Source organism: Acipenser ruthenus, chromosome 12 (genome assembly GCF_902713425.1).
Source record: "Acipenser ruthenus chromosome 12, fAciRut3.2 maternal haplotype, whole genome shotgun sequence".
NCBI classification, from domain to species: Eukaryota; Metazoa; Chordata; class Actinopteri; order Acipenseriformes; family Acipenseridae; genus Acipenser; species Acipenser ruthenus.
Window position 1 is genome coordinate 734,889 of NC_081200.1, and position 27,356 is coordinate 762,244.

The 27,356-nt window shown below is 39.6% G+C and overlaps 3 protein-coding genes across 4 annotated transcripts; 2 read left to right on the plus strand and 1 right to left on the minus strand.

Annotated features, from left to right (window-relative positions):
• Positions 1–340: 340 nt before the first annotated feature.
• On the plus strand, positions 341–13,979 carry LOC131696465 (thrombopoietin-like). Its single transcript, XM_034029152.3, has 5 exons — positions 341–902; positions 8,422–8,549; positions 9,368–9,454; positions 9,573–9,737; positions 10,937–13,979. Exons 1-5 carry the CDS (start codon positions 890–892, stop codon positions 11,093–11,095), a joined length of 552 nt encoding a protein of 183 aa, XP_033885043.1. The 5' UTR covers positions 341–889; the 3' UTR covers positions 11,096–13,979.
• A 262-nt stretch (positions 13,980–14,241) lies between these two features.
• On the plus strand, positions 14,242–23,347 carry LOC117970535 (G2/M phase-specific E3 ubiquitin-protein ligase-like). The gene is made up of 10 exons (XM_059034252.1): positions 14,242–16,716; positions 17,110–17,330; positions 17,661–17,823; positions 18,271–18,617; positions 18,764–18,865; positions 19,047–19,354; positions 19,461–19,642; positions 19,898–20,070; positions 20,423–20,637; positions 21,430–23,347. Exons 2-10 carry the CDS (start codon positions 17,236–17,238, stop codon positions 21,681–21,683), a joined length of 1,839 nt encoding a protein of 612 aa, XP_058890235.1. The 5' UTR covers positions 14,242–16,716; positions 17,110–17,235; the 3' UTR covers positions 21,684–23,347.
• Positions 23,348–23,750: 403 nt separating this feature from the next.
• On the minus strand, positions 23,751–27,047 carry LOC117417176 (uncharacterized). 2 transcript variants are annotated; one of them, XM_034924657.2, is made up of 3 exons: positions 26,434–27,047; positions 25,345–25,722; positions 23,751–24,819 (listed from the first exon to the last, which is right to left on the minus strand). In XM_034924657.2, exons 1-3 carry the CDS (start codon positions 26,826–26,828, stop codon positions 24,060–24,062), a joined length of 1,533 nt encoding a protein of 510 aa, XP_034780548.2. In that variant the 5' UTR covers positions 26,829–27,047; the 3' UTR covers positions 23,751–24,059. The 2 variants fall into 2 exon arrangements, with proteins under 2 accessions (XP_034780548.2, XP_034780549.2); XM_034924658.2 differs by lacking the exon at positions 26,434–27,047 and having other exon boundaries at positions 25,345–26,332.
• Positions 27,048–27,356: the final 309 nt, after the last annotated feature.

Sequence of the window (27,356 nt, forward strand, 5' to 3'; positions counted from 1 at the left end):
TTTTGAGGGTGAATGGTTACACTTGAGCTAAGGAGGCTGTGTGGTCCAGTGGTTAAAGAAATGGGCTGATAACCAGGAAGTCCCCGGTTCAAATCTCACCTCAGCCACTGACTCATTGTGTGATCCTAAGCAAATCACTTAACCTGTTTGAGCAATATGAAAATGTTTGTAGTATAATATACTCTGTATGCAAGACATTCTGCAATGATACTATATATGTGCCTTATATTTTAATTGGTCAAAAAGCTGTATCTGTGATAGCCACACTGTTTTAAGATTTTTATTATATTGGTGCATCACACTGAGCGCAGGACACAGCCGCCGTTTACAAATGCACATTTCCAAGAGCTGGCTGGCACCTCGGAGCCTGTGTCGTGTCAAACATTAACCGGGAGCGGTTTCTCTTTGTCTGTTCGTATGCATTTAACCCTGAATGGAGAGGAGGGGGGTCGCTGCTCTAAATCAATGCGTGTGCAGTTTTTTGTTCTGGGAGAAACATTTACAAAGTCTCTTCTGTACTGCATGGTGGTTGTTTTATTTTGTTGAGGAAGTTCGTGGTGGCGGTGATAAGAAGTTTTAACTAATCCCTGTCTTTCAGACGTGTGTCTGTTTGACTGTTTCGTCGCTTCGCTGTGGGAGGAGGGAGGGAATGTCACACACACACAGGAAGATCGAAAACTAATTTGGGGATTGATGATCAGATGACATCGCCTTCTAGTGTTTTAACAATAATATATGAGAAAACATATTTGTAAAGGAAGACGCGTTGAGGACGTTTTGCGCAGATCTTTATCAGGTCAAGGACACAGCTTTCTCTTTTCCAGTCCCTCGCAATGTAAATGGAAATCAGATCTGGAAGTGGACGGCTCGGTGATTCGGGGAGCGGGTTATGGAGTTAAGTAGTAAGTGTGGATGGTTTTTTTTTTCTTCTTTTTATACATATTATAAGCAGTGGATAGAGCGTGAGTGCAGCTTTGGTCCCTTTTCACGAAGTTTTAACTGTATTTATTATTAACTTTGCTGTTTAAAATCATATTTAAGTATTTAAAATGTATCTAAATCCTTTTTGATATTCATGAAACTATATTCTGTACCGGAGATATCTTCTTTAACAACATCAGATTTAAGTTGTCAAATCAATCTTTAAATAACTTTAATGCTGTAAGAGCTCTGTGAACAGTTACTATATCACAGTGGTACAATTCAGTACGATACGCTTTACATCACTTTGCCCGATTTGTAAAATTGCTTCTTGCACGAATGGACAATTTCTACAGCAGGGGTTGCGGTTTAGACTACTCAATAGAAGTGCAATGCATGTGTTTTTGTGAATATACGTGTATGTGTATTTAAAAGTTTGCTCATGCCAAGTTCGAGTGAGGGAATAATTAACTGAGTGTCTCTTAGTGTGCGACAGAAAGAGAGAGAACTCGACCTAACTAGATGCGGTGCCGGTAATGGGCAAGCACACCCAGCACCCAAACCTGACACAGGTGTGTTGAGTGCAGAATATGAAGCGAGTCCTCAATGGGCGTTCTCGCAACAGCCACACAGGTGCAATATTTAACGAGAGAGGCGTTCTAGCTGTACAGCGCAGGAGTCTGTGTCTGGTTTTACTTGTCGAGTGGAAGATGTTTTTGTGTTTGTTTTTTTTGCTGCAAACCTGTCTGTTCACTTTCTAAGACCGTTCCATGTAGCTAATAGAACAGCAAGATGGGCGGTGCCACTAGAATCAAAGATCAGCAATCGAACCTCACCGAATTGTCACCCGCATTCCTTCAACATATTTGATACACTTGTTGGCTTCCAACAAACAGTGTTCAACGCATCAGTTGACACGAATGCAATACTATCACGTGTTGGAACAGAATTGTTCTTATGAAACACGAACACTTTCAGCTGAGCTGTAATCCATCACTGTGGACATAAACCTTAGGAGGGTTATACAAGCAAGGCTTTGAAGAGTTCTCGCTCACCTCTTCGGGTCCTGATTATTGCTTAGTTTCACATGGACTCTGTGAAGTCTCCTGATCCTTGTTTAGTTTCATGTGGACTCTGTGAAGCCTCCTGATCCTTGTTTAGTTTCACGTGGACTCTGTGAAGTCTCCTGATCATTGTTTAGTTTCACGTGGACTCTGTGAAGTCTCCTGATCACTGTTTAGTTTCACGTGGACTCTGTGAAGCCTCCTGATCATTGTTTAGTTTTACGTGGACTCAGTGAAGTCTCCTGATCCTTGTTTAGTTTCACGTGGACTCAGTGAAGTCTCCTGATCATTGTTTAGTTTCACGTGGACTCTGTGAAGTCTCCTGATCATTGTTTAGTTTTACGTGGACTCGTGAAGTCTCCTGATCATTGTTTAGTTTCACGTGGACTCTGTGAAGTTTATTGATCATTGTTTAGTTTCACGTGGACTCTGAAGTCTCCTGATCCTTACTTAGTTTCACGTGGACCCTGTGAAGTTTATGGATTCTGACACCACTCATCCTTCCTGGCAAAGCCGCTACAGCCTGAGGAGGTAATGAATGTGCCAGGCTCCTAGTTTACTGAAGATACTGGCAAGACTTGACCCAAGCATAGCAGAACTGGCTGGGATAACTTTTGGAGCCAGATCTCTAAAATGTGAAAACCAACACACTATAACACTAATTCAGCTAGTATTAAAGTCCTGCTGGTATGCATTTTAATAATGTAAACTATAATTGATGTTAGCATTGTTAACCCCACGATCTTGTATGTGCTGATTCCCCCACACTCTCACTACGTGCTTACGCTGCGCACCTCCTATGCTTCCCATAGACGCGTGCAGATCAGAGGAATGGTAGCCTTGGCAGAGCATTGATTTTCTCTTCCTAGTCATGGTCACGGCAGTACCTGGCAACACGCACTTCCTTTGTACCTGGCAGTGGGAACAAACACAGCTGTGTTTGGAAAGTGAAAGTGTTGGATGGACTCTGAGGGGCGTGTTTTCAGGCTGTTTACCGGCCACTATACTGGGGAATCGGTCACTAATGAATTCATATCGATAGGTAAATATTGGAGTAGCATTGCAACCATAGCCGTAATTTACATGGGGGGCGTGCATGTCCCCCTCACCTTTTCAATGACAGGGGAATGTCCCCCTCACCTTTTCAATGACAGGGGAATGTCCCCCTCACCTTTTCAATGACGGGGGAATGCCCCCCTCACCTTTTCAACGATAGGGGACATTCACCTTTTCAATGACGGGGGAATGTCCCCCTCACCTTTTCAATGACGGGGGAATGTCCCCCTCACCTTTTCAATGACGGGGGAATGTCCCCCTCACCTTTTCAATGACAGGGGAATGTCCCCCTCACCTTTTCAATGATGGGGGAATGTCCCCCTCACCTTTTCAATGACGGGGAATGTCCCCCTCACCTTTTCAATGATGGGGGAATGTCCACCTCACCTTTTTAATGACGGGGGAATGTCCCCTTCACCTTTCCAATGATGGGGGAATGTCCCCCTCACCTTTTCAATGATGGGGGAATGCCCCCGTCACCTCTTCAATGACGGGGGAATGTCCCCCTCACATTGCTGGAGTATTAAAACTTTTTGTGATATATTGAAGTGCTGATAGTTTTCCAGAGATTGTTATGTCATTAAGATGTGCCAGAGGCATACACAGCTAGGCTCTTTTTTGTCTGAATTATATATATATATATATATATATATATATATACAGGCGTGCTCAAATTTGTTGGTACCCCTCCACAAAAAACAAAGAATGCACAATTTTCTCTGAAATAACTTGAAACTGACAAAAGTAATTGGCATCCACCATTGTTTATTCCATATTTAATAGAAATAAGACTTTGCTTTTGATTTTTTATTCAACATAATATTGTAAATAATAAAACAAATGAAAATGGCATGGACAAAAATGATGGGACCACTAACCTAATATTTTGTTGCACAACCTTTAGAGGCAATCACTGCAATCAAACGTTTTCTGTAGCTCTCAATGAGACTTCTGCACCTGTTAACAGGTAGTTTGGCCCACTCTTCCTGAGCAAACTGCTCCAGCTGTCTCAGGTTTGATGGGTGCCTTCTCCAGACTGCAAGTTTCAGCTCTTTCCATAGATGTTCGATAGGATTCAGATCAGGACTCATAGAAGGCCACTTCAGAATAGTCCAATGTTTTGTTCTTATCCATTCTTGGGTGCTTTTAGCTGTGTGTTTTGGGTCATTATCCTGTTGGAGGACCCATGACCTGCGACTGAGACAGAGCTTTCTGACACTGGGCAGTATGTTTCGCTCCAGAATGCCTTGATAGTCTTGAGATTTCATTGTGCCCTGCACAGATTCAAGGCACCCTGTGCCAGGCGCAGCAAAGCAGCCCCAAAACATAACCGAGCCTCCTCCATGTTTCACTGTAGGTATGGTGTTCTTTTCTTTGAAAGCTTCATTTTTTCGTCTGTGAACATAGAGCTGATGTGACTTGCCAAAAAGCTCCAGTTTTGACTCATCTGTCCAAAGGACATTCTCCCAGAAGGATTGTGGCTTGTCAATATGCATTTTAGCAAATTCCAGTCTGGCTTTTTTATGTTTTTCTTTCAAAAGTAGAGTCTTCCTGGGTCTTCTTCCATGGAGCCCACTTTTGCTCAAAAAGCGACGGATGGTGCGATCAGAAACTGACGTACCTTCACCTTGGAGTTCAGCTTGTATCTCTTTGGCAGTTATCCTTGGTTCTTTTTCTACCATTCGCACTATCCTTCTGTTCACTCTGGGGTCGATTTTCCTCTTGCGGCCGCGCCCAGGGAGGTTGGCTACAGTTCCATGGGCCTTAAACTTCGTAATATTTAATATCCTTAATATTTGCAACTGTTGTCACAGGAACATCAAGCTGCTTGGAGATGGTCTTGTAGCCTTTACCTTTACCATGCTTGTCTATTATTTTCTTTCTGATCTCCTCAGACAACTCTCTCCTTTGCTTTCTCTGGTCCATGTTCAGTGTGGTGCACACAATGATACCAAACAGCACAGTGACTACTTTTCTCCATTTAAATAGGCTGAATGACTGATTACAAGATTGGAGACATGTGTGATACTAATTAAAGAAACTAATTAGTTTGAAATATCACTATAATCCAATTATTTATTATCTTTTCTAAGGGGTACCAACAAATGTGTCCAGGCCATTTTAGAATATCTCTGTAGAATAAGCAATAATTCATCGCTTTTCACAGCTTCTTTGCTTTATTCTATGACATACCAAAGGCATGCAAGTATACATGATAAAATAGCTTTTAATTTAATCACTTTTCAGGAGGAATGAAGCATTATTTCAGTGAGCTGTAAAGGTACCAACAAATTTGAGCATGTCTGTATATATATATATCCTGGAGCCTCCGATCACTGTAATGTTGGGGAAAAATGGCAAACGGATGGACAAACATAGAGGAGGATGCGCTACGTTGCTGTGTCCAAAACACAGGAACATGGTTTGAGTTTGTAATTCACCATAGCTCGTGTTATTTACTAATGTTATCACACTTTTTTTTAACTTTTCATTTTAAATTGAAACTGTAAACCTAAAACAGCTAAATGACCTTTGTGTCTTGTGTAAATAAATATAGACATTAATACAAACTAAATAAATTACCAATAATATTTTACATTATTATTATACCAAATTATATTACTGATTCTAAATTATTTTGTGTGTTTAAATACATGGCACAGACTATCACATCTCTATTTATCAATGTTCCAAAAACTCACTGTTGGTCACATTTTACTCAACTTTTTTAACTAATAAATAAACAATTACCATAACGAACATTATCATATATAACACCGTGTAACAATTTTTTTTTTTTTTTTTTTGTTCCTGGGTAGTAAGTGTTATTTCCTAATTGCTTATGCCTCAAAAGTATAGAAAATGGCTATTATTCCCCACAAACTTTGCTTTTGTGACCAGGACAGTGATATTTTGAAATTTACCTATTTCTAATGAGAAAACGGGCGAATTTGTGTCTTCGTTCACATAAAGTCAGAAAAAAACAACATATGAATCCAAATTAACATGTATTTATACTAAAGTAATACAAAAATGACTACAAAAGATTTAGAAGTGAGTAGTTTTTCGAGATTTACGATTATACTGTAAATCACTTTCACGAACCAGCCCCCAAATGTAGTCTCCCATCATGTTCTCGTTATACTGTCCTTCACTGACAGCTCATCCAGGAGCCTCAAAGCCGTGCTGCTCCATAATGGTAACAAGTACCCGTCTCTTCCCCTGGCTCACTCGGTGCACCTCAAAGAGGATTACAACAGCATCAAGACCTTGCTGGACGCCTTGAAGTATGATGAGTACGGCTGGGACCCCCGGAAGGTGCTGATGCCACCACTGCACATCAAATTGGGCCTTATGAAACAATTTGTCAGAGCTCTAGATAAGGAGTTTGGCAGCCTTCAAGTACCTTCAAGACTTCTTCCCTAAGCTGTCTGAGGCAAAGGTCAAAGCCGGTGTCTTCGTCAGACCACAGATAAAGAAGATCCTGGAGTGCAATGAATTCCCCAAGAAGCTCACTAGTAAGGAGAAAGCGGCTTGGAACAGCTTTGTCGCAGTGGTTCGGGGCTTCCTGGGCAATCACAAGGCCGAAAACTATGTGCAGCTGGTTGAGACTCTGGTGAAGAACTACGGCACAATGGGCTGTAGGATGTCCCTCAAAGTCCATATCCTTGATGCTCATCTTGATAAATTCAAGGAGAACATGGGAGCATACTCGGAGGAGCAAAGCGAGCGCTTCCACCAGGATATACTGGACTTTGAACGCCGCTACCAAGGACAGTATAACGAGAACATGATGGGAGACTACATTTGGGGGCTGGTTCGTGAAAGTGATTTACAGTATAATCGTAAATCTCGAAAAACTACTCACTTCTAAATCTTTTGTAGTCATTTTTGTATTACTTTAGTATAAATACATGTTAATTTGGATTCATATGTTGTTTTTTTCTGACTTTATGTGAACGAAAAGACACAAATTCACCCGTTTTCTCATTGGAAATAGGTAAATTTCAAAATATCACTGTCCTGGTCACAAAAGCAAAGTTTGTGGGGAATAATAGCCATTTTCTATACTTTTGAGGCATAAGCAATTAGGAAATAACACTTACTACCCAGGAACAAAAATTGTGTTACATAGTGTAATCATAGAAAAGTTGAGTGAATGACTTGGCTGGTCCTTAATAAAACAAGAAAATGAATGAACCATTCAGAAAATGAGGCCATTTAGCATCTGAGCTCATCTGGTTCCTAGTAGCTGACTGACTCTCTTTATCTTTGTAAAGTCGGTCTTAAAGGATCCCAGTGATTTGTGCCTCAACCACATGACTAGGTAACCCATTCCATCCTCTCACCGCTCTCTGTGTGAAGAACAGTCTCCTTCAGCAACATGACTAGGTAACTCATTCCATCCCCTCACCACTCTGTGTGGAGATGTGTCTCCTTCATCAACATGACTAGGTAACCCATTCCATCCCCTCACCACTCTGTGTGGATATGTGTCTCCTTCATCAACATGACTAGGTAACCCATTCTATCCCCTCACCACTCTGTGTGGAGATGTGTCTCCTTCATCAACATGACTTGGTAACCCATTCTATCCCCTCACCACTCTGTGTGGAGATGTGTCTCCTTCATCAACATGACTTGGTAACCCATTCCATCCCCTCACCACTCTGTGTGGAGATGTGTCTCCTTCATCAACATGACTAGGTAACCCATTCCACACCCTCACCACTCTGTGTGGAGATGTGTCTCCTTCATCAACATGACTTGGTAACCCATTCCATCCCCTCACCACTCTGTGTGGAGATGTGTCTCCTTCATCAACATGACTAGGTAACCCATTCTATCCCCTCACCACTCTGTGTGGAGATGTGTCTCTTTCATCAACATGACTAGGTAACCCATTCCACACCCTCACCACTCTGTGTGGAGATGTGTCTCCTTCAGGAACATGACTAGGTAACTCATTCCATCCCCTCACCACTCTGTGTGGAGATGTGTCTCCTTCAGGAACATGACTAGGTAACTCATTCCATCCCCTCACCACTCTGTGTGGAGATGTGTCTCCTTCATCAACATGACTAGGTAACTCATTCTATCCCCTCACCACTCTGTGTGGAGATGTGTCTCCTTCATCAACATGACTAGGTAACCCATTCCATCCCCTCACCACTCTGTGTGGAGATGTGTCTCCTTCATCAACATGACTTGGTAACCCATTCCACACCCTCACCACTCTGTGTGGAGATGTGTCTCCTCCCCTCTGTCCGGTGGTCCTGGTTTCTATGCTGTGTTTACAGTATTGGCTCAGGTTAACTCTGTCAACTCCAGTTCAATTTTAAACACTTCAAGCATGCTCCCTCCTTCTCTTTTTTTGTAGGACTTCTGTTGCTGGCAGCGATTCTGTTCCAAGTGCGAGAGATGCAGACGAGCCCCATTAACTTTGTGTGTAAACCTCGTGCCATGGAGGAGCAAATTGAAATGACAAAAGGCTTCCAGGATGCTTTGGTAAGATGAGGCACCGAGCAGATTGCAGATCTACTGGCAGGGGCCTCTTTGAGCTTCACAGCTTTGCTGGCCTTCACAAAACTATTGCGCTAATGATGATTTGGAGTTAACAGCTTTGAGAATCCAGCCCATAATGTTGCTGAAAAGAAACATTGAAGTAGTTTTCAAATAATCTTTACAAAAGCTAAAAAGGCAATGTTATGATTTTTTGTATGCCTATTAGTCTGTAACATGTACAGTGAATGGCTTAAATATTTGCAATTCCTAATTACAGTACAGCAAGCTGAGTCCCCTAGACTGCACTGACTTCTAGTCCAGTCTGTGCAGGATTCTGAGTGGTCCTGACCCCCTGATGTAACTCTGGCCATGGCCCTGACCCCCTGATGTAACTCTGGCTTTGGTCCTGAGCCCCCTGATGTAACTCTGGCTGTGGCCCTGACCCCCTGATGTAACTCTGACTGTGTCCCTGACCCTCTGATGTAACTCTGGCCGTGGTCCTGACCCCCTGGTGTAACTCTGGCCGTGGTCCTGACCCCCTGATGTAACTCTGGCCGTGGTCCTGACCCCCTGATGTAACTATGGCCGTGGTCCTGACCCCCTGATGTAACTCTGGCCGTGGTCCTGACCCCCTGATGTAACTCTGGCCGTGGCCCTGACCCCCTGATGTAACTCTGGCCGTGGTCCTGACCCCCTGATGTAACTCTGGCCGTGGTCCTGACCCCCTGATGTAACTCTGGCCGTGGTCCTGACCCCCTGATGTAACTCTGGCCGTGGTCCTGACCCCCTGATGTAACTCTGGCTGTGTCCCTGACCCACAGAACCAGTGCGGAATTCCCTCCCTGCTCCCGCAGAAAGTCACGTTGCCAAACGTGGGCTTCCAGATGACGCAGTGGGAACAGAAATCCGTAAGTAATTTGGGAGCAACGGGTTACGGAATTGATCCTATCGATTTTAAAGTAAAGCACTTTCCAGTGAAAGGCCCAGCCAATTAATTGATCCAGTTTTATGTTTGCTGACTGTCAGAGTGAAGTACAGAGGAATGAGATAATCTCTGCACTGACCATGCTCTCGGAGGCAGTGCAGGCAGTGAGGAGCACACCTCAGTCCCACTGCGTTCACGCCCTGCTAGAGAGAGTTGTCCAGAACATCAAGAACATGGTCCTGATCCTGCACAGCCTGCCCCTGCCGGTGAGCATCACACTGAGCAAGCACAGCAGCACTGAGCAAGAACACCAGCACTGCCACACCAGCACTGAGCAAGCACAGCAGCACTGAGCAAGCACACCTGCACTGCCACACCAGCACTGAGCAAGCACAGCAGCACTGAGCAAGCACACCTGCACTGAGCAAGGACACCAGCACTGACACACCAGCACTGAGCAAGCACAGCAGCACTGAGCAAGCACAGCAGCACTGAGCAAGCACACCTGCACTGAGCAAGCACAGCAGCACTGAGCAAGCACATCTGCACTGAGCAAGGACACCAGCACTGCCACACCAGCACTGAGCAAGCACAGCAGCAGTGAGCAAGCACAGCAGCACTGAGCAAGCACACCTGCACTGAGCAAGCACACCAGCACTGAGCAAGCACAGCAGCACTGCCACACCAGCACTGAGCAAGCACAGCAGCACTGAGCAAGCACACCTGCAGCAAGCACAGCAGCACTGAGCAAGCACACCTGCACTGCCACACCAGCACTGAGCAAGCACAGCAGCACTGAGCAAGCACACCTGCACTGAGCAAGGACACCAGCACTGACACACCAGCACTGAGCAAGCACAGCAGCACTGAGCAAGCACAGCAGCACTGAGCAAGGACACCAGCACTGCCACACCAGCACTGAGCAAGCACAGCAGCAATGAGCAAGCACACCTGCACTGAGCAAGCACAGCAGCACTGAGCAAGCACACCTGCACTGAGCAAGCACAGCAGCACTGAGCAAGCACACCAGCACTGAGCAAGCACACCCACACACTTACCCACACACTGTGGAGCCTGCTGACCATGCATGTTACTGTACTGTGGTGTCAGTGACACAGAGTGCAGACTCTTTGTTGTAGAGGAAGCCCATTCCTGCCTGGCTCTCCAGCTCATGCTGGGAAGTGAGAACACTGCAGGACCCCCGGCCACTCCCCCCCCCCCCTTCTCTCCCTCCCGCCCGCAGAGCACTGAGCCTGGGGTCCCTGTTTCCACTCACTCCTGAATAACAGGATATAATAATAATACTGACATCCATAGACATCACCCTGGATACTGAAAACAAAGCTCCTTCACAGTGCCCTCCGGTGTACAGTACATTACACTTAGTGTCCTACAGTATCTCCCAGGGCTTCAGATATCTCAGGTACGCCTGTCTGTCTGATTGATTGATTTATTCTGGTTGCAGGCAGCTGGAACCAGTGAAGAAACAGCACAGCTCCCTAAGAGCTCACTGACCAGCAGCCTGCACTGTGTACTGAGACGCTACACCTCCCTGACCAGGGGCAAGCTGCAGAGCTTCACTAAAGAGACAGCCCCTGAGATCTGCAAGGGGCGGAGGAGGTGACTCCCGGCCTGCCCCAGCGCTGGGGTGCAATCCCGTATTCCTGTGATTCCACAGACACTGCGATGTTTCATTGCCAAGGAGAGAAAGCCTGCTGCCAACTCCTTTCATGAAGCAACAATGGCCAAGCCTACAGCATCAACAATGCTAAATTGTGAGCTTATTGATGGAATGCATGAAAGTATACACAATCAGATGCAAACAAACATGTTGAGGCTTATTGAGGTTCCTCCAGGACCAAGCGGAAGGGTGCCAGCAGGCATGGGGTGTCAGATTGCAATTGGGTGTAAGTAGCAAGGGCCAGGAACGCCTGGCAGGGCAGGAGTGTGCAAGTTTGCAGTGTTGAAAGAGTGAAGCATACATGTGTAACCTTCCCCCCTCTGAAAACCTGCTCAGGGTTGTCTGTTCTGAGCTCACGGCTGGTTCCATGTATTTATATGCTGCTGTTGAAAGACCACTCCAAAGAGGTGCTGTGTATCCCGGTGTTAATGCTGCATTCTGCTGATCTTAACCCTTTCCCAACTATGGGCAGATATTGCCCATATTAATCAGTTAATCCAAGTACGTCTAAAGGTGTCTGCTGAGTTTGTATCACCCTGTGTAGGAGCAGCACCAGGCTCTCTGTATTTTATCACATTCTTTTGCTGAAGAATGACATACTGCCGTGTCTCTTTCTGTCTATGTAAATAGGGGGGATTTTCAAAACTCTTTACTGCAAAGTGTAAATTACTATTTTTATTTCACAAAATGAAACATAAGCATGCTTTGACCCAGAATACACTGGCGGGGTGAAATAGTCCAGGAAGTGTGAGTGAGAGAATTTCATTAAAGTTAGTACAACATCCATTGTGAACTCATCATGCTCTGCACCATCCACACTTCGTTTTGCCTTATTAAATATAAGATCTTTGGCTAACAAGGCTGTTTTAATGAATGACTTTATCCTTGAAACAAACTTAGATATTTTAACTTTAGTTGAGACATGGTTGAAGCAAGATGAAAATGTACCTCTGGTAGAGGCCTGTTCCACAGGTTTCTCCTTCAGTCAGAAGATGCCACCAATGGGAAGAGGCGGTGGTATTGCAACCATTTTTGGTAATAATTTTAATGTTAATTGTGAAAAAACAGATGGCTATACATCATTTGAAATACTATCTTTTAAGGTTCATGGTCAAACTTCTGGTCTCTGTTATATATCGTGCTCCTAGACCTAACGCTCTGTTTCTGTCTGAGTTTAGTGAGTTTTTATCAGCAATTGCTGTCAAGCATGATAGGATTCTACTTCTAGGTGATTTTAATGTACATGTTGATGTTGATAGAGGTCCCCTTGGTAGAGATTTGTTGGCATTACTAGAGTCATTTGGTTTTACTCAACATGTTAAAAGTCCTACTCATATTCATGGCCATACTCTAGACCTGGTTATTTCTCGTGGTCTGCATATTCAGAACATGTCCATTACTGATATAACAGTTTCTGACCACTCTGCTTTTATTTGTGAAATTGTATTACCTGGCTCTATAGTTAAGCCTGTAGGTTATGTTAAAACTAGATCTCTAAATTCATTATCATCTGATTAGTTCCTGGAAGCTTTGTCTGTTTCAGCTTTTATTCAGTCAGGAGTGGTCGGAGATTTGGTGGATAAATATAACACCACTCTGGCAAATAGTCTTGATACTATTGCACCTTATAAAATAAAGAAACAAAAATATGTTCTCCTTAGTTTAATGATACAACACGTATGCATAAACGTATGTGTCGCAAATTAGAACGCAGATGGAGATCGACTGGACTTCAGATATATTATCAAAGCTGGAAAGATAGTATCTTAACATATAGAATGTCACTGTCTTTAGCTCGATCTGTTTATTTCTCCGATCTTATTGACAAAAATAGGAACAATACAAGATTTATTTTTCAGTCAATAGCAAGATTAACAAATCCGCAATCAGAGTGCGTTACACAGAATATTCCTCCAGTAAGCTGTGACGAGTTTGTGAATCACTTCAATAAAAAAGTGACGACATTAGGAATCAGCTGAGCAACTACATACCTCATCGAGATAAGTTGACTGACATAAACAATGATACAAATATTCTTGGTCCGTCTGAACCCAACCAAATCTTACAGCACTTTTGCTTGACATGTGAACAAGAGCTGGATGCCATAATTAAAAAGATTAAACCCACAACATGTGCATTAGATCCCATTCCTACTACACTTTTGAGAAAAGTATATCCAAAAATAAATAACACAGTTTTAAATATTATTAACAGCTCACTCTCATCAAGTACTGTTCCAAATTCTTTGAAGACTGCGTAGTAAAACCCCTGCTCAAGAAGCCTACCCTTGATCCCAATGTGCTTAATAATTACAGGCCTATTTCTAATCTCCCTTTTTTTGTCCAAAGTGTTAGAAGAGTAGTGGCTGAACAATTAAATAGATTTCTTGCTGCACAGAATATTTCTGAGAAATTTCAGTCAGGTTTCAGGCCTTATCATAGCACCGAGACGGCACTAATTCGAGTGGTAAATGATATGTTGATGACTTCTGACATGGGCTCGCCTTCAGTACTTGTTCTACTGGATCTAAGTGCTGCTTTCAACACCATTGATCATTCTGTCTTAATTAATCGCCTTGAACATTTAGTGGGATTGTCAGGTACTGTCTTGTCCTGGTTCAGATCCTATCTCTCTAATAGGTTTCAGTTTGTTAAAGTTGAGGAGGCGACCTATTTTATGTCAAAGGTTACGTGTGGGGTTCCTCAGGGTTCAATTCTTGGCCCAATTCTGTTCTCTCTATATATGTTACCTTTGGGAAATATCATTCGTAGACACAGAGTTCATTTTCATTGCTATGCTGATGACACTCAGCTTTGCCTGTCTCTCAAACAGGGTGATGTATCTGCTGCTAATATTTTGAATACCTGCCTTGCTGACATTAAACATTGGATGTTTAAAAGCTTTTTAATGTTAAACTCAGACAAAACAGAATTGATGATAATGAGACCTCAGAAGCAATACAAGAACATAGATTCATCTGATTTTCTACTCGACGGTCTCTGTACAGATTCTAGAGCAGAGATAAAAAAAACCTAGGTGTCACTTTTGATTCAGACCTCTCCTTTGAATCACACATTAAAAATGTTACAAAAATGTTCTTTTTTCATTTAAGAAACATAGCTAGACTGAGAGGTATGCTTTCCAAGCAGAATGCAGAGAGATTGATGCATGCTTTTATATCTTCAAGGATTGATTAATGTAACAGCCTTTTTGCTGGTATTAGTAACAATGTTATATCTCGGCTGCAACTTGTACAGAATGCTGCTGCAAGGGTTTTAACTGGGAGTAAGAAACAAGATCATATCACCCCTGTGCTAGCGTCCTTGCATTTGCTTCCTGTTCGATTTAGGATCGATTTTAAGGTGCTATTATTATCCCACAAGGCTCTAAATTGCTTAGCTCCACCCTATTTAAAGGATCTTTTAAAACCATACGTTCCTAATCGTCCACTTCGATCACAGGATGCCAGGCTACTTTCCATACCAAGTATTCAGAAACAAAACTCAGGTGGTAGATGCTTGAGTTACATTGCACCGAAATTATGGAACGACTTCCCAGTACTATAAATGAAGCTCCTTCTGCCAATGCTTTTAAATCTCATTTAAAAACACACTTGTATAGCTTAGCTTACGCAAGTTTTTAAAGTGATATTCTCTCGCTTCTGTATTTGTAAGATATAATTGTATGTGTGTTTTATTGCTGATTATGTGTGTGTGTTTATTTGTTGATTATATATTTCTAGATGTGTTCTATTTTCTGATTATATATATTAGTATGTTTTTGTTTTTATCATGTAAAGCGCTTTGTGGCGACCCCCGGTAAAAGCGCTATACAAAAATAAAGATTGATTAATTGAAAGATCCACACGCTGAGAAAAAAAAAACGCCAAAGTCAAATAAAAAATTAGCAGGTTGGATTATATTATTATATTTACCACAGGCTAAAGTGTAGTAGATAAGTTATACAAAAAGTCAAACACTGCCTGAAACGTTTGCACGGTGTAAATTGTCAATTAATTAATAGGCTAAGCGCTTCTTTTGGTTGCCTCGCGGCGCTGTCTCCGCTGTCTAATCAGCATACGATGCCATGCATAATATGAGGGTCACTATGTTGGGCTAAGTTAATACAAAAACGTGTACAGGGCAGTATTAATTACATTTGCATACAAAGTAATTCCCAGTATCTAGCTGTGGTCAGTAATTCAGTCTTATGGCTTTATAGCTGATAGCCTACAGTGTATCAAACACAATGCCTAGCTGGGTCTGCGTGTATGTATGTGTTTTTTGTTTGTTTGTTATGTTTTTACTATTGTAGCGATCTCGGTACCACAAGCAGGTGCGTCCCACAGGGCGAGGCGCTCCACACTCCACACATAGGCGTGGGCGGGCGCGAACCCGCGACCTCTCGCACTAAATGTGCCTGTCTAACCTAATCTTAACACATTATTCACAAAACTATAACAACGACCTTTAATGTTATATGCACATCGATCTATTAACGACCTTCTGGTCACTCGGTGCAAACTGCAGTCTATCTCTATTTGTTTGACTTTAACTGATGAGCAACACATTGTGTTATGTCAAATTATAAACGTGTAGGGTTTTGTGGGTGAACTGCAGTTTGTCGAGTCGGAAATGATTTATGCGGTAGTCAATCACAGCACTGACAGCTTCAAACCTGGGTCAAGTTTTGGTAGGTGTACCACTTTCTGGTATGAGGGGCCGTTCAATTCAAAATTTCAACTTTCTGGCTATAACATATATCAGAACGGGTATAGCATATATCAGAATGGATATAGCATATGTTAGAATGTGTATTACATATATCAGAATGGATATAGCATATATCAGAATGGGTATAACATATATCAGAATGGATATAGCACATATCAGAATGGGTATAACATATATCAGAATGGATATAGCACATATCAGAATGGGTATAACATATATCAGAATGGATATAGCATATATCAGAATGGGTATAACATATATCAGAATGGATATAGCATATATCAGAATGGGTATAACATATATCAGAATGGATATAGCATATATCAGAATGGGTATAACATATATCAAACTTGTGTGGATATACAGCAAACTGGATACATCAAACTTGTGTGGATATACAGCAAACTGGATACATCAAACTTGTGTGGATATACAGCAAACTGGATACATCAAACTTTTTTTTTTTTTTTAAGAATTGACACGTGACACAGCAACAAATGCATGTGCTTCTGTAACCGTCATTTCATAATTATCTTCAGTAATGGCAGAGTCCGCGAAATCTGTAATTGATTTAGTCGACAAACTGGCAGGTGATAGGAGCCTGTTAACAACTTTAGCAAATGTTTTAGAAAACGCGGGTCGCAGGATGCACGAAGTCGTAAATGAAAATAATGTGGAAAAAGAATTAAAAACAATTTTTTTGAGACCAGCTTCATCAGTTGCCGCCGGGCCTACACATTCCGAAATCAGTAACACGTCAAGTCTTGCATCATCTTATTTCACGAGATCAACGATACGACCACCGCAAAGATTAACCCAACCAACCAAAAAGTAAGCATTACCTAGTTATATTTATTATTTTCAAGTGGGTTTTAAATTTTAATAACACGCATTTTGTGTGTAGGCCACACGGTAGTGTCCTATACACCTAGGCACGATAAACCAAATACGTGCATGCACGCCAAAAGAAGTGGTAATTCATAAATTCGTAACAGGCTTTTGTAACGGGAAAAAAAGTTAAGTTTAGTTTATATGTGAGCTACGTTGTTATATTATTGTTATTATTTTAAGTAATTTATATTTGTATACATTAATGGATGCTTGAAACAGCCATACTGAAATGTAACTTGAACGAGTACTACATTTTCACAAAAGTAAGCCTGTATACATGAATGAATAAATGCACATGTTATGAAAATAATGTGATATATTTCTTTGTTTAAGAAGGCGACCAACTTTCAAAGGTCCTGCTACTTTTACAAAGGAGGTAGTATTGCTGGGCGGACCTCACAACAATGTAGTTGTAAAAAACACGGAACCAAGCAATTACTCTATGAAAGTGGGCATGTGATGAATGCCTTTGAATTCCACAAGGAGTGGTCGGCTGAAGAACTTCTAGAGAATATTAGATCAGCTTTCAGCAGTCATCTTCCTCCAGGAGCTAAGTATGCATGTTTATTATTACTAATGCTACAGGGCAGATATACGTTAAGATGTACTATAGATGTTCTGCAATTTAGTGCTGTATAGGTAAAGTGTTGTGCTGTGGATTTTTACAATAGTTATACTATTAATATTAAAATCCACTGTGTATTTGTTACACTTGTATTATGTGTGAAAAATAAATACAAAAAGTGCCACACTGCTTGCACTTTACAAGTGTTTTAAAACATGTTTTGCTTTAATTATTTATTGGTGGTTGTTGAAAAACGTTTTGCAAGAACGCTATCCAAATATCTTACATTTAATGCAAGAAAAACCTTATTTAATTACAGTTTGGAAATACTCATGGCTTGCCACAATAAACTGATAGCTCCTTCTCTAATGAGGAACCAAACACTCAATGGTTGGATGATGAACAAAATATTTAAGCAACGCTCTGTCTATATTCGCCCCTCGGTTGAAATCTTGGATCTGCAAAGGCTGGACCAACAACCTGTAAGTTTTATTTTTCTTGTTTTGTGAAATATTTGCCTCATGTCTATGTTAGGATTAAGTTACTAGGGTTTAGAAGTTTTGCTGTGTTACTTCTAGGTAGATGACATGCAAATCATATATTATACTTTTCTATAATTTGTCAGGGACAGTAATAAGTTATCTGTTCATCTGAAATTGTGTATTTGAGGAAATGTCAGAGAAACAGTATCCATCTTTATTAATAAATTAAGCATTCTTTGGCAACATCTGTCATCGTAATGCAGTTACACAATTCTGTTTCAGGAATAATTTTTATCCTGTTTAAAGAAAATAATACCACAGATTTTTTACTTTAAAAAATAAGTATGTTTTTGATGTAATGTATAATAAAACAAATAGATTTTCTATTTTGAATATTCATACATAATTAAGTTTTTATTCATTTATTTCATTACTTTGCCATTTTAGGAAGACTGGGATAAAACTAATGTGCCAGATAATTCTCAGGATCCTAACTGTATTCGTGAAGAGACACTAGTTGCAGATGAAATACTTGGATGTTCCTCTGAACCTGTGACATCCAATCCAGATGGTCTGCATAATGCTGGAATCGCATTTCCAAACTATCTAGGCTTGGACAGTAATGATCTTCATGCAGTACAGGATGTTTGTGTTTCTGCAGACTCTGTACTAACACAGACACCAGTGTCATTTGGTGTAGAGGCATCTAAAATACACACTACACTGTTTCAGTCTACATCTGCCATGACTTTGGAAACTAATGTTCTGGAGAAAAAAGGATCAGATTGTTACAAGTAAGATATTGCTTCATTTTTCTCAGTTTGTCACCATAAATGTAACACCAGTGTAACACCAGCTTTGTTACCATTGAATTTAGGAGGAACGTGTATGTAAGCAGAAGAGTTTCAATAAAATATATTTTTATTTATTTTTCTTTTAGGCAGTATACATCACTTATCTATGATTGTATTGAGCTTAATTCTTCAAGTGATGAAGAAGGAGTACAGTTTGCTGAGAATTCATCTGTCCGCTTACATGATGGGTATTTTTTTCAAAATATTTATAATGTGTCAAAATGATTGCATTTCTCCCACTAATATTTTTGCAATGCTCAAGTGAACCCTATCGTATACAGACAAAAAATATAGTGTTTTATATTTTTAGCAAAAGTTGTGTTCACAAGCACAATGTATTAACTACCTAAATGTTCTTTTCTTTTATAGAGATCAAGTAACTCTTCATGATGTTATCACAAATCTTGCCCTACAAATAGATGAAGATGCAGTTTCAAAGTTCAATATTGATAGAATAAATATATGGGATGGTGCACTTCGTGGATTTAAGCGCAAAACATACAAGCCAGAAAATAGAATGTCTGTAATGTTTACTGACTCAGATGGCAACTCGGAAGGAGCTGTGGACAGAGGTGGTCCTACAAGGGAATTTCTAACTTTATTAATGCAGACACTACAGAACAGTAAAATATTTGAAGGTTCAGAAGACTGGAAAAATTTGACCTGCGATTCCCAAGGTAATTGCAGTTTTAGGTATTTAATTTGTTTTTTAATATTAATTTTCTTGCAATACACCCATCTATAATTTTTTCACATGCTTCATTCTTTTATGTATTTCAATAGCATTACGTGATGATGATTACTTTCTGGCTGGAAGAATTATAGCCGTATCTTTGGTGCATGGCGGACCATCCCCCAACTTTTTTTCTCTGACATTATATGACAGTCTAGCCTATGACCCTCAGCAGGTCACACCTTCTGTGAAAGACATCTGTGATTGTGATATTGCAGAGATAATTTTGGAGGTGCGTTCAAAGTTTTAACTTGAATACATTTAATGAGAATCTGTGTATCACTATTAATAATAATACTAATGTATTATTGGAAAATATTCCTCTTTACATAGATTTGTTGTGTGTTAGCAGTTTCTGACTATTGCCATGCTTCATGTTATTCTCATACACTCCCCCCACACACTAGTTTTTATAAAGGTTTGGCTGGTATGATGTTGTCATACCAATTCTGAGTTAAGTTTTATACTTATGTTTTGACTTTTTCAGATGGAGAATGTGTCAACACTAGAGGGGCTTAAAGATGTTGCAGCCAAGCATTGCAACCTTCTGCATGTGGCAGGATGTTACCGCTATTTACAAAATCTGCAAGACAGAGATGTACTTGTACAAGACTTCATGAAGTGGTATGTTTGTGGCCGAACAAGAAATTCCCTGGAAAGGTACATTTATTTTGTCATGCATTTCAGTAGATTACTATATTTATACTTGTCAGTTGAAAACATGAGTATATTAAATATGGAGTGAGAGTGTAGCAAATACCTGTTCAACCATTTAATTAATGCTTACATTAGCAATATTCACATTGAACTGTGAGTAATAGTTTGTTTAGATTTATAAAACATGTTACGTACACTGTCACAGTAAAGGTAGAAAATATTCTGTGTAGTTTTGTAAGAAATATCTGAACTGATGTCCAACTTTATTTATTAGTACGGTATGTGTTGACTGGTCACTAACATGAAGAAAGAAGCAGGCATTCTGTTTCTCATGTACTTTATATATGTTTCCTAGGTTAAAAGAGGGATTGAAGACGCTTGGTGTGCTTGACGCCATTGTTGCACATCCTGTTCTTTTCGCCAATTCATTTTGCTGGAGGGAGGAAGTGCTCACATCTGAACAGTTTTCAGAATTGTTCAAAATATCATTCAGCACTGCTGGAAGTAATAAAAGACGTGAGGAACAACGAATTGTGGGCTATTGGAGAGATTACCTACAGGATGTGGAAGGTAAAGATAATGTACTTGCATCAATGTGGAAGGGCTGCTGGGTCATTGCAGCTGACAAAGTGGATATGGTTTAAATGTAATATGTACTTTTTCTGCAAGAAAGTGTAAGGTTACCTTCACCCAAAATCCCTGTATACAGCTAGGTTGAGTCACTTGTCACCTGAAGCTGTCCTAGGAACCAAATTTTCATACCAAAATCGTAATCCCCAAAACTGTAATAAGCCAAACACGATAAAATGCTTGCAGTCAAACATGCAGCCTAATAATATACACCTGCTAATAAGCAAGTAATTACCTTCATATTGAAGGGATCAAGTTTGTTGCACCTAAGGTGACTAGCCATGGCCATCAATTGCAGACTTGCCATTCTGAGATATATACTCTGGCTCAGACCTATATGAAAGACATTTACTATATTATGGTATTCATAAAGGTGACAGTTGCGGGGCTGGGACAAGACCTAAAGCATCGTCAATTTTTACTACATTAATTGTTTTCTGTACCACAGCCACCAGCAAGCTTTGGGGGGAAAAAATGTAGGAATATTTAACGTTTAAAAAAATAAATACACATTTTTCATATTTAGATAAAGTGTTGGAATATAAAAATACCACAAATGCCTTAATATCCCTTTTTACAGTGTGGTAATTGTTTGAATGTAAAATGATTTTAAAGAATATGATGTAATCCATGTGTATAATTTTGCAAAAGAAAGTTTAACTTTGATGCACAACACTTGTTTATGCATTTATATAATTATTTACTTTTATTTTTCACTATTTTTATTTTCAGATGCGGAGTCCAACGTGTCATTAAGACAGATTCTAGCATTCATTACAGGAGCAGACAAAGAGCCACCTCTTGGTTTTCAACCACAACCGTCTGTTGAGTTCCTGCATGAGAATAATGAAGGATATATCTCCAACTTTCCACAAGCTAACACATGCTGCAATATTTTAAAGCTACCAATTTTGAAGTCCTTTGATGAATTTAAGAAGCAGATGGATTTTGCTATTCTCAACTCTCCAGGCTTTGGTCACCCCTGAGGCAGTCCTTCATACTCTTACCAACTCCATGTTCAGTTGGACAGTTTGGGACAGTTCAGGCTTTTAAACTCGCATCTCAATGCATTTAGGTATGTTTTACATCTCGGGTACCTCATTACTTGTTTAAGAGAAGTAGTACTGCACTTAACAGAATGCAATGAAGTGTGAGTTAAAAAGCCTGAACTGTCCCACTGAACATGGAGTCATATGGTCACCTTAAGTATAAAACAGTTCAGTGCAAATGTTTGGGACAACCACACTATTGTACAATTCTTTTTGTTTTGGTTAATTTAACAAGATGTGGTTGTAAACCAGTTTTTGAACACATGGTTGTTTAGTCTAAATGCAAGTTAATAAGCATCTTCATTGATTTTATAAGGCACCTGCAGCCAGAAAGCAGTTGCATGTTTATAGAAAGGGTTGCCATTGTTCTCATGTCCTCAGTGAGCCACCATAGAAATGTTTGTGTAGTAGCAGCTATTTGTTTGCAAAATGTAATTGTGTCAACAATGTAATTCACACATTATTAGTTAATGAAAGATACGTTTTCATAATTATAGATCTGGGTATGCAAACTTTTCTTAACAAAAAGGAATGTAATGTGACTGTTTGCCAAATTTGCTTATAGTCAAATGGTCTCAAAAGACAAATTCATTTTATTACAATTTCTTCATAGTCAATATCAATCAGATTATTTACCTTTTCTGCAAATGGATTTCAAATGTTTGCCCGCGATTGCAGTTTAACAAAAACAGGAAGTGCACAGAAATGTATTGTTTTATTTTTAAAATAATTGTTTCACACTGAATTTAGTTACCTAAACAATTTGCTCATACTCCAGAAGTTTACATGTGTATACATGGTGTCCTGCTATAATAATTTGGCCATCCCAATAAATTGTTAGTTAATGTTAGTTTGGTTCTGAAATTGACTAATAAAAACAAAAGCGATATACTTTATTGTAGCGCTTGGTTGAGCCACCGTTTGCAGTGCAAAGAGCTTCTAACCTGCATTGAATCTACTAGGTGTTGCGTCATTCTTTGGTCCAGGTTTCTCCAGATCGGTGCGAGTCTCCTTTAGTTCCAACATATTGGTGTGTGGGATGTGGATGGGTTTATCTCCACTGATGAGCCAGGCACTTACACAGGTGCTCAATTGGATTTGTGTCTGGGCTGTGGGGCACCCATGGAAGAAGTTCAATGCCTTCATTCCTTTTCAGACTGTGGCCACACAAGACACACTACTAGATGTTTATTGAAGGATATCTCAATTCTGCAGGGTGCATTAACATTTGAAAGAAAAATCTACTGCTGTGCCAAGATTTGATGCCCATACTCTTCAGAAGGATAGCGCTACATACCACTCCTTACATGTGACCAGTCTGGAAGAGAAATCAAATCAAAGCATTTGATTCCCCCCCCCCCCCCCCCCCCAATCTATTGCAACTAAAGGAAACTCAAACATGGATATGGAGAAACCTGAAGCACAGCATGGAACACTAGGTACTGTAGATTACAAAAACAGTAGAAATAACTGGTAAAATGTTGTGTTTTAACTTGTCAACACAGTTATAGTTATTATAAAGAGGTTACTTGATTATTACAAAAACTGGAAAGTATAACAATTGTAGATGTTGAATGAGAATTAAAAGCAACAATTTTGATCACATACTTTGACAGGTTCTTTTGTTAAGTGCATGAATATTTGAAAATTAATAATTTGAAATAAAATGACTAGTTGATTTATTATATTTTTAAAGTAAATGTTTTTGCATTACAATATTTGTTTTCTATCATTTTATTTAGCAATTCATTTTGTAGGTATTACTGAGCCCATTGGCATCTTATAAGTAAGATGTGAATGTTATTACATTTAAAAATAATGCATGTCTGTTTCTGAAGAAAATGTGTAATATTTAAAATTAAATGGTTACAGTGGAAATAAACACGCAAACTGAAGATAAAAAGCAAGGTATAGAGGATTACATGGAAATTTTTAACATGCACAAAAATAAAACCACGGCATATTTTGTTCTATGATATAGATGACTTAGAAAAGAAAAAAGCATGTTTTCAAAAAATAATTTTATTTCTCTTCCATACTTACATTGTCTCTGGCTAGATTTGCACCTTTAAACTTTTACAATTACTTTCAGAAAATCTGGAGAAGCTTTTGCTGTGGAGCAAAAAGCTTTAAAAATCACCCTGAAAATCTCCCATCTATCTGAGGTGCATTCTGTGTGACCATATACAGTTCAATTTGATGAACAGTCTTACACTCAGGAATCCTGAGTGTGTGACTGTTGGGCCACTCTTTAAATGTAATATTTGATGAGCAGTAGAAAGATTTTTTTGTACTTCTATGTGACTTCAAACATCACGCTTCATAACCAAAAACGCTCTGTAAAATATGACACGTGAACATATAATGATCTATTCCATAATTTAAATCATCAGTGCTCGGATCTACCATTGACTGGAGGTAGTTTATTTGCTCTTCAGACAGCAGTGTATTTTCATGCAATATATGGTCATTGGTATCATAGTCTGGATTTTGAGCACCATTGATATAATATTCTGATACAGGCACATCATGAAGAACAGTACTGTTCTGCAACATTCCTTCAGTCCACAACTGGTAAGGAGAACGATGTCCTTCAGTACTCAAGGTGTGGTTATTCCACTGGTGCACAAATTCTGTGACAGATCTATTGATCTTGCCCAAATAAACATAATGAAGAGCATAAATGTGGTACCCTCTTATAGATTCTAATATTCCCTGATTTTCCATCCAGTGAAACAAGTCACTGTAGTAGTGTATGACCACTCTGTTGAGCTCTGCCCACAGCCGCTCAATTCGTTGGTTATGAACACTCCTTCCCGCTATGAAGCTACCTCTATTTACACCCCTCATAGTAATCATAAAGCGGTCAACTCGAATATTCTCTCCCCCTAGATCCCCCCTAACTCGGTATGGTAGTCCAAATTTAGATACTCCATCTTCAAACAGTGTTAAAACTGTTTGGGACAAATTATTTGTGCAACATTTTAAGTAGATGAGAAGTCGACTGAAGCCATCCACACATCCATGGAAAATAAATCTCCATGACACTAGCTTGTGGTTACCATCAATGTGCCTGTGGAAACAATAGAAACTCAATTTAATTACAAATACAAGCTTCAACGTGGATATTTATAATTATGCATGCATGCTGCTGAGATCAGTATTTTCCATCTCTTGTGGCTCCAATAATACAAATGTCCTCCTTGGGTTGTGCTATATTTTAAAATAATAAAATGCCAACTTGAATTATAACTGACAACTGAAAGGAAAACAATTATGAAGTTATTTTTCGTAAGGATAAGGTAGTCAGTAACAAACTTCTTACATGCAAAACTACTGTACGTCTATGCAGATATTTGTGGCATTTTTAACCTGTCCTTGACCATTAGGTGGTCTTTTATCACATACAAGCTTGCAGAGGTGGGCCGAAATAAATAATCTACATAAAAAGATATGAATTTAAATAACTATGCAGCATAGGTTGTGTTACATATCTTGTTTGGTAATATTTGATTAAACTCCTGCGAGCAGCAAGCTTTCTATATGACATATTAGGGCGAGACAATGTCAGGAAATGGTTTAAAAAGAATATGCATACCATAAATGATTTGGCCCGGGCACATTGTAAACTCTGCGTCTAATTGCTCTTCGTTTTCTTACAGCTCTTCCAACTGGATCTAAAATAGAAAGCCGCTCCCGAACCCTCCACCTTTGCACTCTCACTCCTCTCTGCACAAGACTGCCCCTGACATAGCTTTCTCCAGCATTGGGAGTAAGAGACAAAACGTGTTGTATTTCATCATCAAGAATGTGATTACTCATGTCAGAAAATCTGTTGTGATGGGAGGTATCCATTCCCATTTCTTTTCTTCTGCGATACACAGTAGAAACGGAGACTCCCAGGCATTTTGCAATTGCTTTCCATGAAAATCCCATTTTCCGAAGAAAATCGATCTGGTTACTTCTGATTGAAAATCTAAACACACAATAGGAATTCAATATTGTTAGCGGGTCGCTGTACTAATGTTAGTGTGGCAGTATAACACATGGCCATTAAGATCAAAGTGTATGGATAATTTGTATGTAGCCTGTATAGGCAGGTCTACTTAGGCATTCATACAGGAAAGATAACAAAAATACTTATCTTAATACATACGTCCTTATTACACCTACGTAATGTATTACAAGAAAACCTGTAGCCTATAAGAGTATTTTTATGTTTTACAGAAATAAGTAGTGTTCAGATTAGAGTGATATGTCTACAAAAGATAGATTTGTGAGGAAATACATTTGGATTAAAAAAAATGCAATTTTGAGACAATACAAATCGGGGCAGGGCCAAAACCTACCACACGCTGGTCTAAATGATAGTAAAGTAAAGGGTAAGTAAGGGTAAGGGCAAGTGCACATTGGCCCTAATCTTAAAAATGCCGATGGATATATTTATATTTTCCCATCCCAATACATTCGTATTTATATAATGGTGTGTACTATTCAAAAAGTGTATGTGAATTCTGAACACGATAGAATTATAAATAGTTAAAAAAAACAACTTTTTCAAATGTCCCGATAACCCTAAACACGAATACCGGGCATTGTCAACATGTAACTCCACAGCACTTCATTGTTTAAATAAGTACATTCATATATGTGTGCACTTCCTTGTAAAGAAAGCTGTACTTTTTACCTTGGTATTCCCACGTGTCCTTGTCTCGCTGCCAAGGTTCTGTAGGTAGAGTCGCAAGTATTTACTTGCATAGAGTCAATATTAATGCGTAAAGATTCAACTGCACATTTCAGATCTGTGTGAATTTGTTCAAAGATGGAAATCAAACTTGGATGTTGAATATCAGCGTAGAAAAAAGAAATAAGAATTGCTGCTATAATTTCGAGATGACTCTCTAGTTTAAGAAACAAAACTTCCATCAGTATTATGTCTCTACGAAGTTCCGCTTGCTCTAGGCGTCTCAAACACGACTTCAAAGAAAGTAAAAACTCCTCAATATCGATTATTGATGCTACACATGTGTTAATCGGCAAACAGAAAAGAAAACAGCAAAACATAAAATTAATAAACGCCATGATAGGATTACCTTCGCCGCTGCACTTCACTTTTCCGACCCCTTTAATTGTATGTATATTATATATATATTTTAAATATCTATGGTACGTTTATACATCATGTATTAATCATTACATGGCTCCTATCACCTGCCAGTTTGTCGACTAAATCAATTACAGATTTCGCGGACTCTGCCATTACTGAAGATAATTATGAAATGACGGTTACAGAAGCACATGCATTTGTTGCTGTGTCACGTGTCAATTCTAAAAAAAAAAAAGTTTGATGTATCCAGTTTGCTGTATATCCACACAAGTTTGATGTATCCAGTTTGCTGTATATCCACACAAGTTTGATGTATCCAGTTTGCTGTATAGCCACACAAGTTTGATATATGTTATACCCATTCTGATATATGCTATATCCATTCTGATATATGTTATACCCATTCTGATATATGCTATATCCATTCTGATATATGTTATACCCATTCTGATATGTGCTATATCCATTCTGATATATGTTATACCCATTTTGATATGTGCTAT

Coding starts and splice junctions, on each gene's coding strand:
- LOC117970535 (XM_059034252.1), top strand. CDS start 17,236: ATGAATGCCTTTGAATTCCACAAGGAGTGGTCGGCTGAAGAACTTCTA. Junction 17,824..18,270: donor AAAGGCTGGACCAACAACCT/GTAAGTTTTATT, acceptor TTGCCATTTTAG/GAAGACTGGGATAAAACTAA. Junction 20,071..20,422: donor ACAAGAAATTCCCTGGAAAG/GTACATTTATTT, acceptor TATGTTTCCTAG/GTTAAAAGAGGGATTGAAGA.
- LOC131696465 (XM_034029152.3), top strand. Junction 8,550..9,367: donor AAGGCTTCCAGGATGCTTTG/GTAAGATGAGGC, acceptor CCTGACCCACAG/AACCAGTGCGGAATTCCCTC. Junction 9,738..10,936: donor TGCACAGCCTGCCCCTGCCG/GTGAGCATCACA, acceptor TTCTGGTTGCAG/GCAGCTGGAACCAGTGAAGA.
- LOC117417176 (XM_034924657.2), bottom strand. CDS start 26,828: ATGGCGTTTATTAATTTTATGTTTTGCTGTTTTCTTTTCTGTTTGCCG. Junction 25,723..26,433: donor GGACACGTGGGAATACCAAG/GTAAAAAGTACA, acceptor TTGTGTGTTTAG/ATTTTCAATCAGAAGTAACC. Junction 24,820..25,344: donor CCCGGGCCAAATCATTTATG/GTATGCATATTC, acceptor TTGTTTCCACAG/GCACATTGATGGTAACCACA.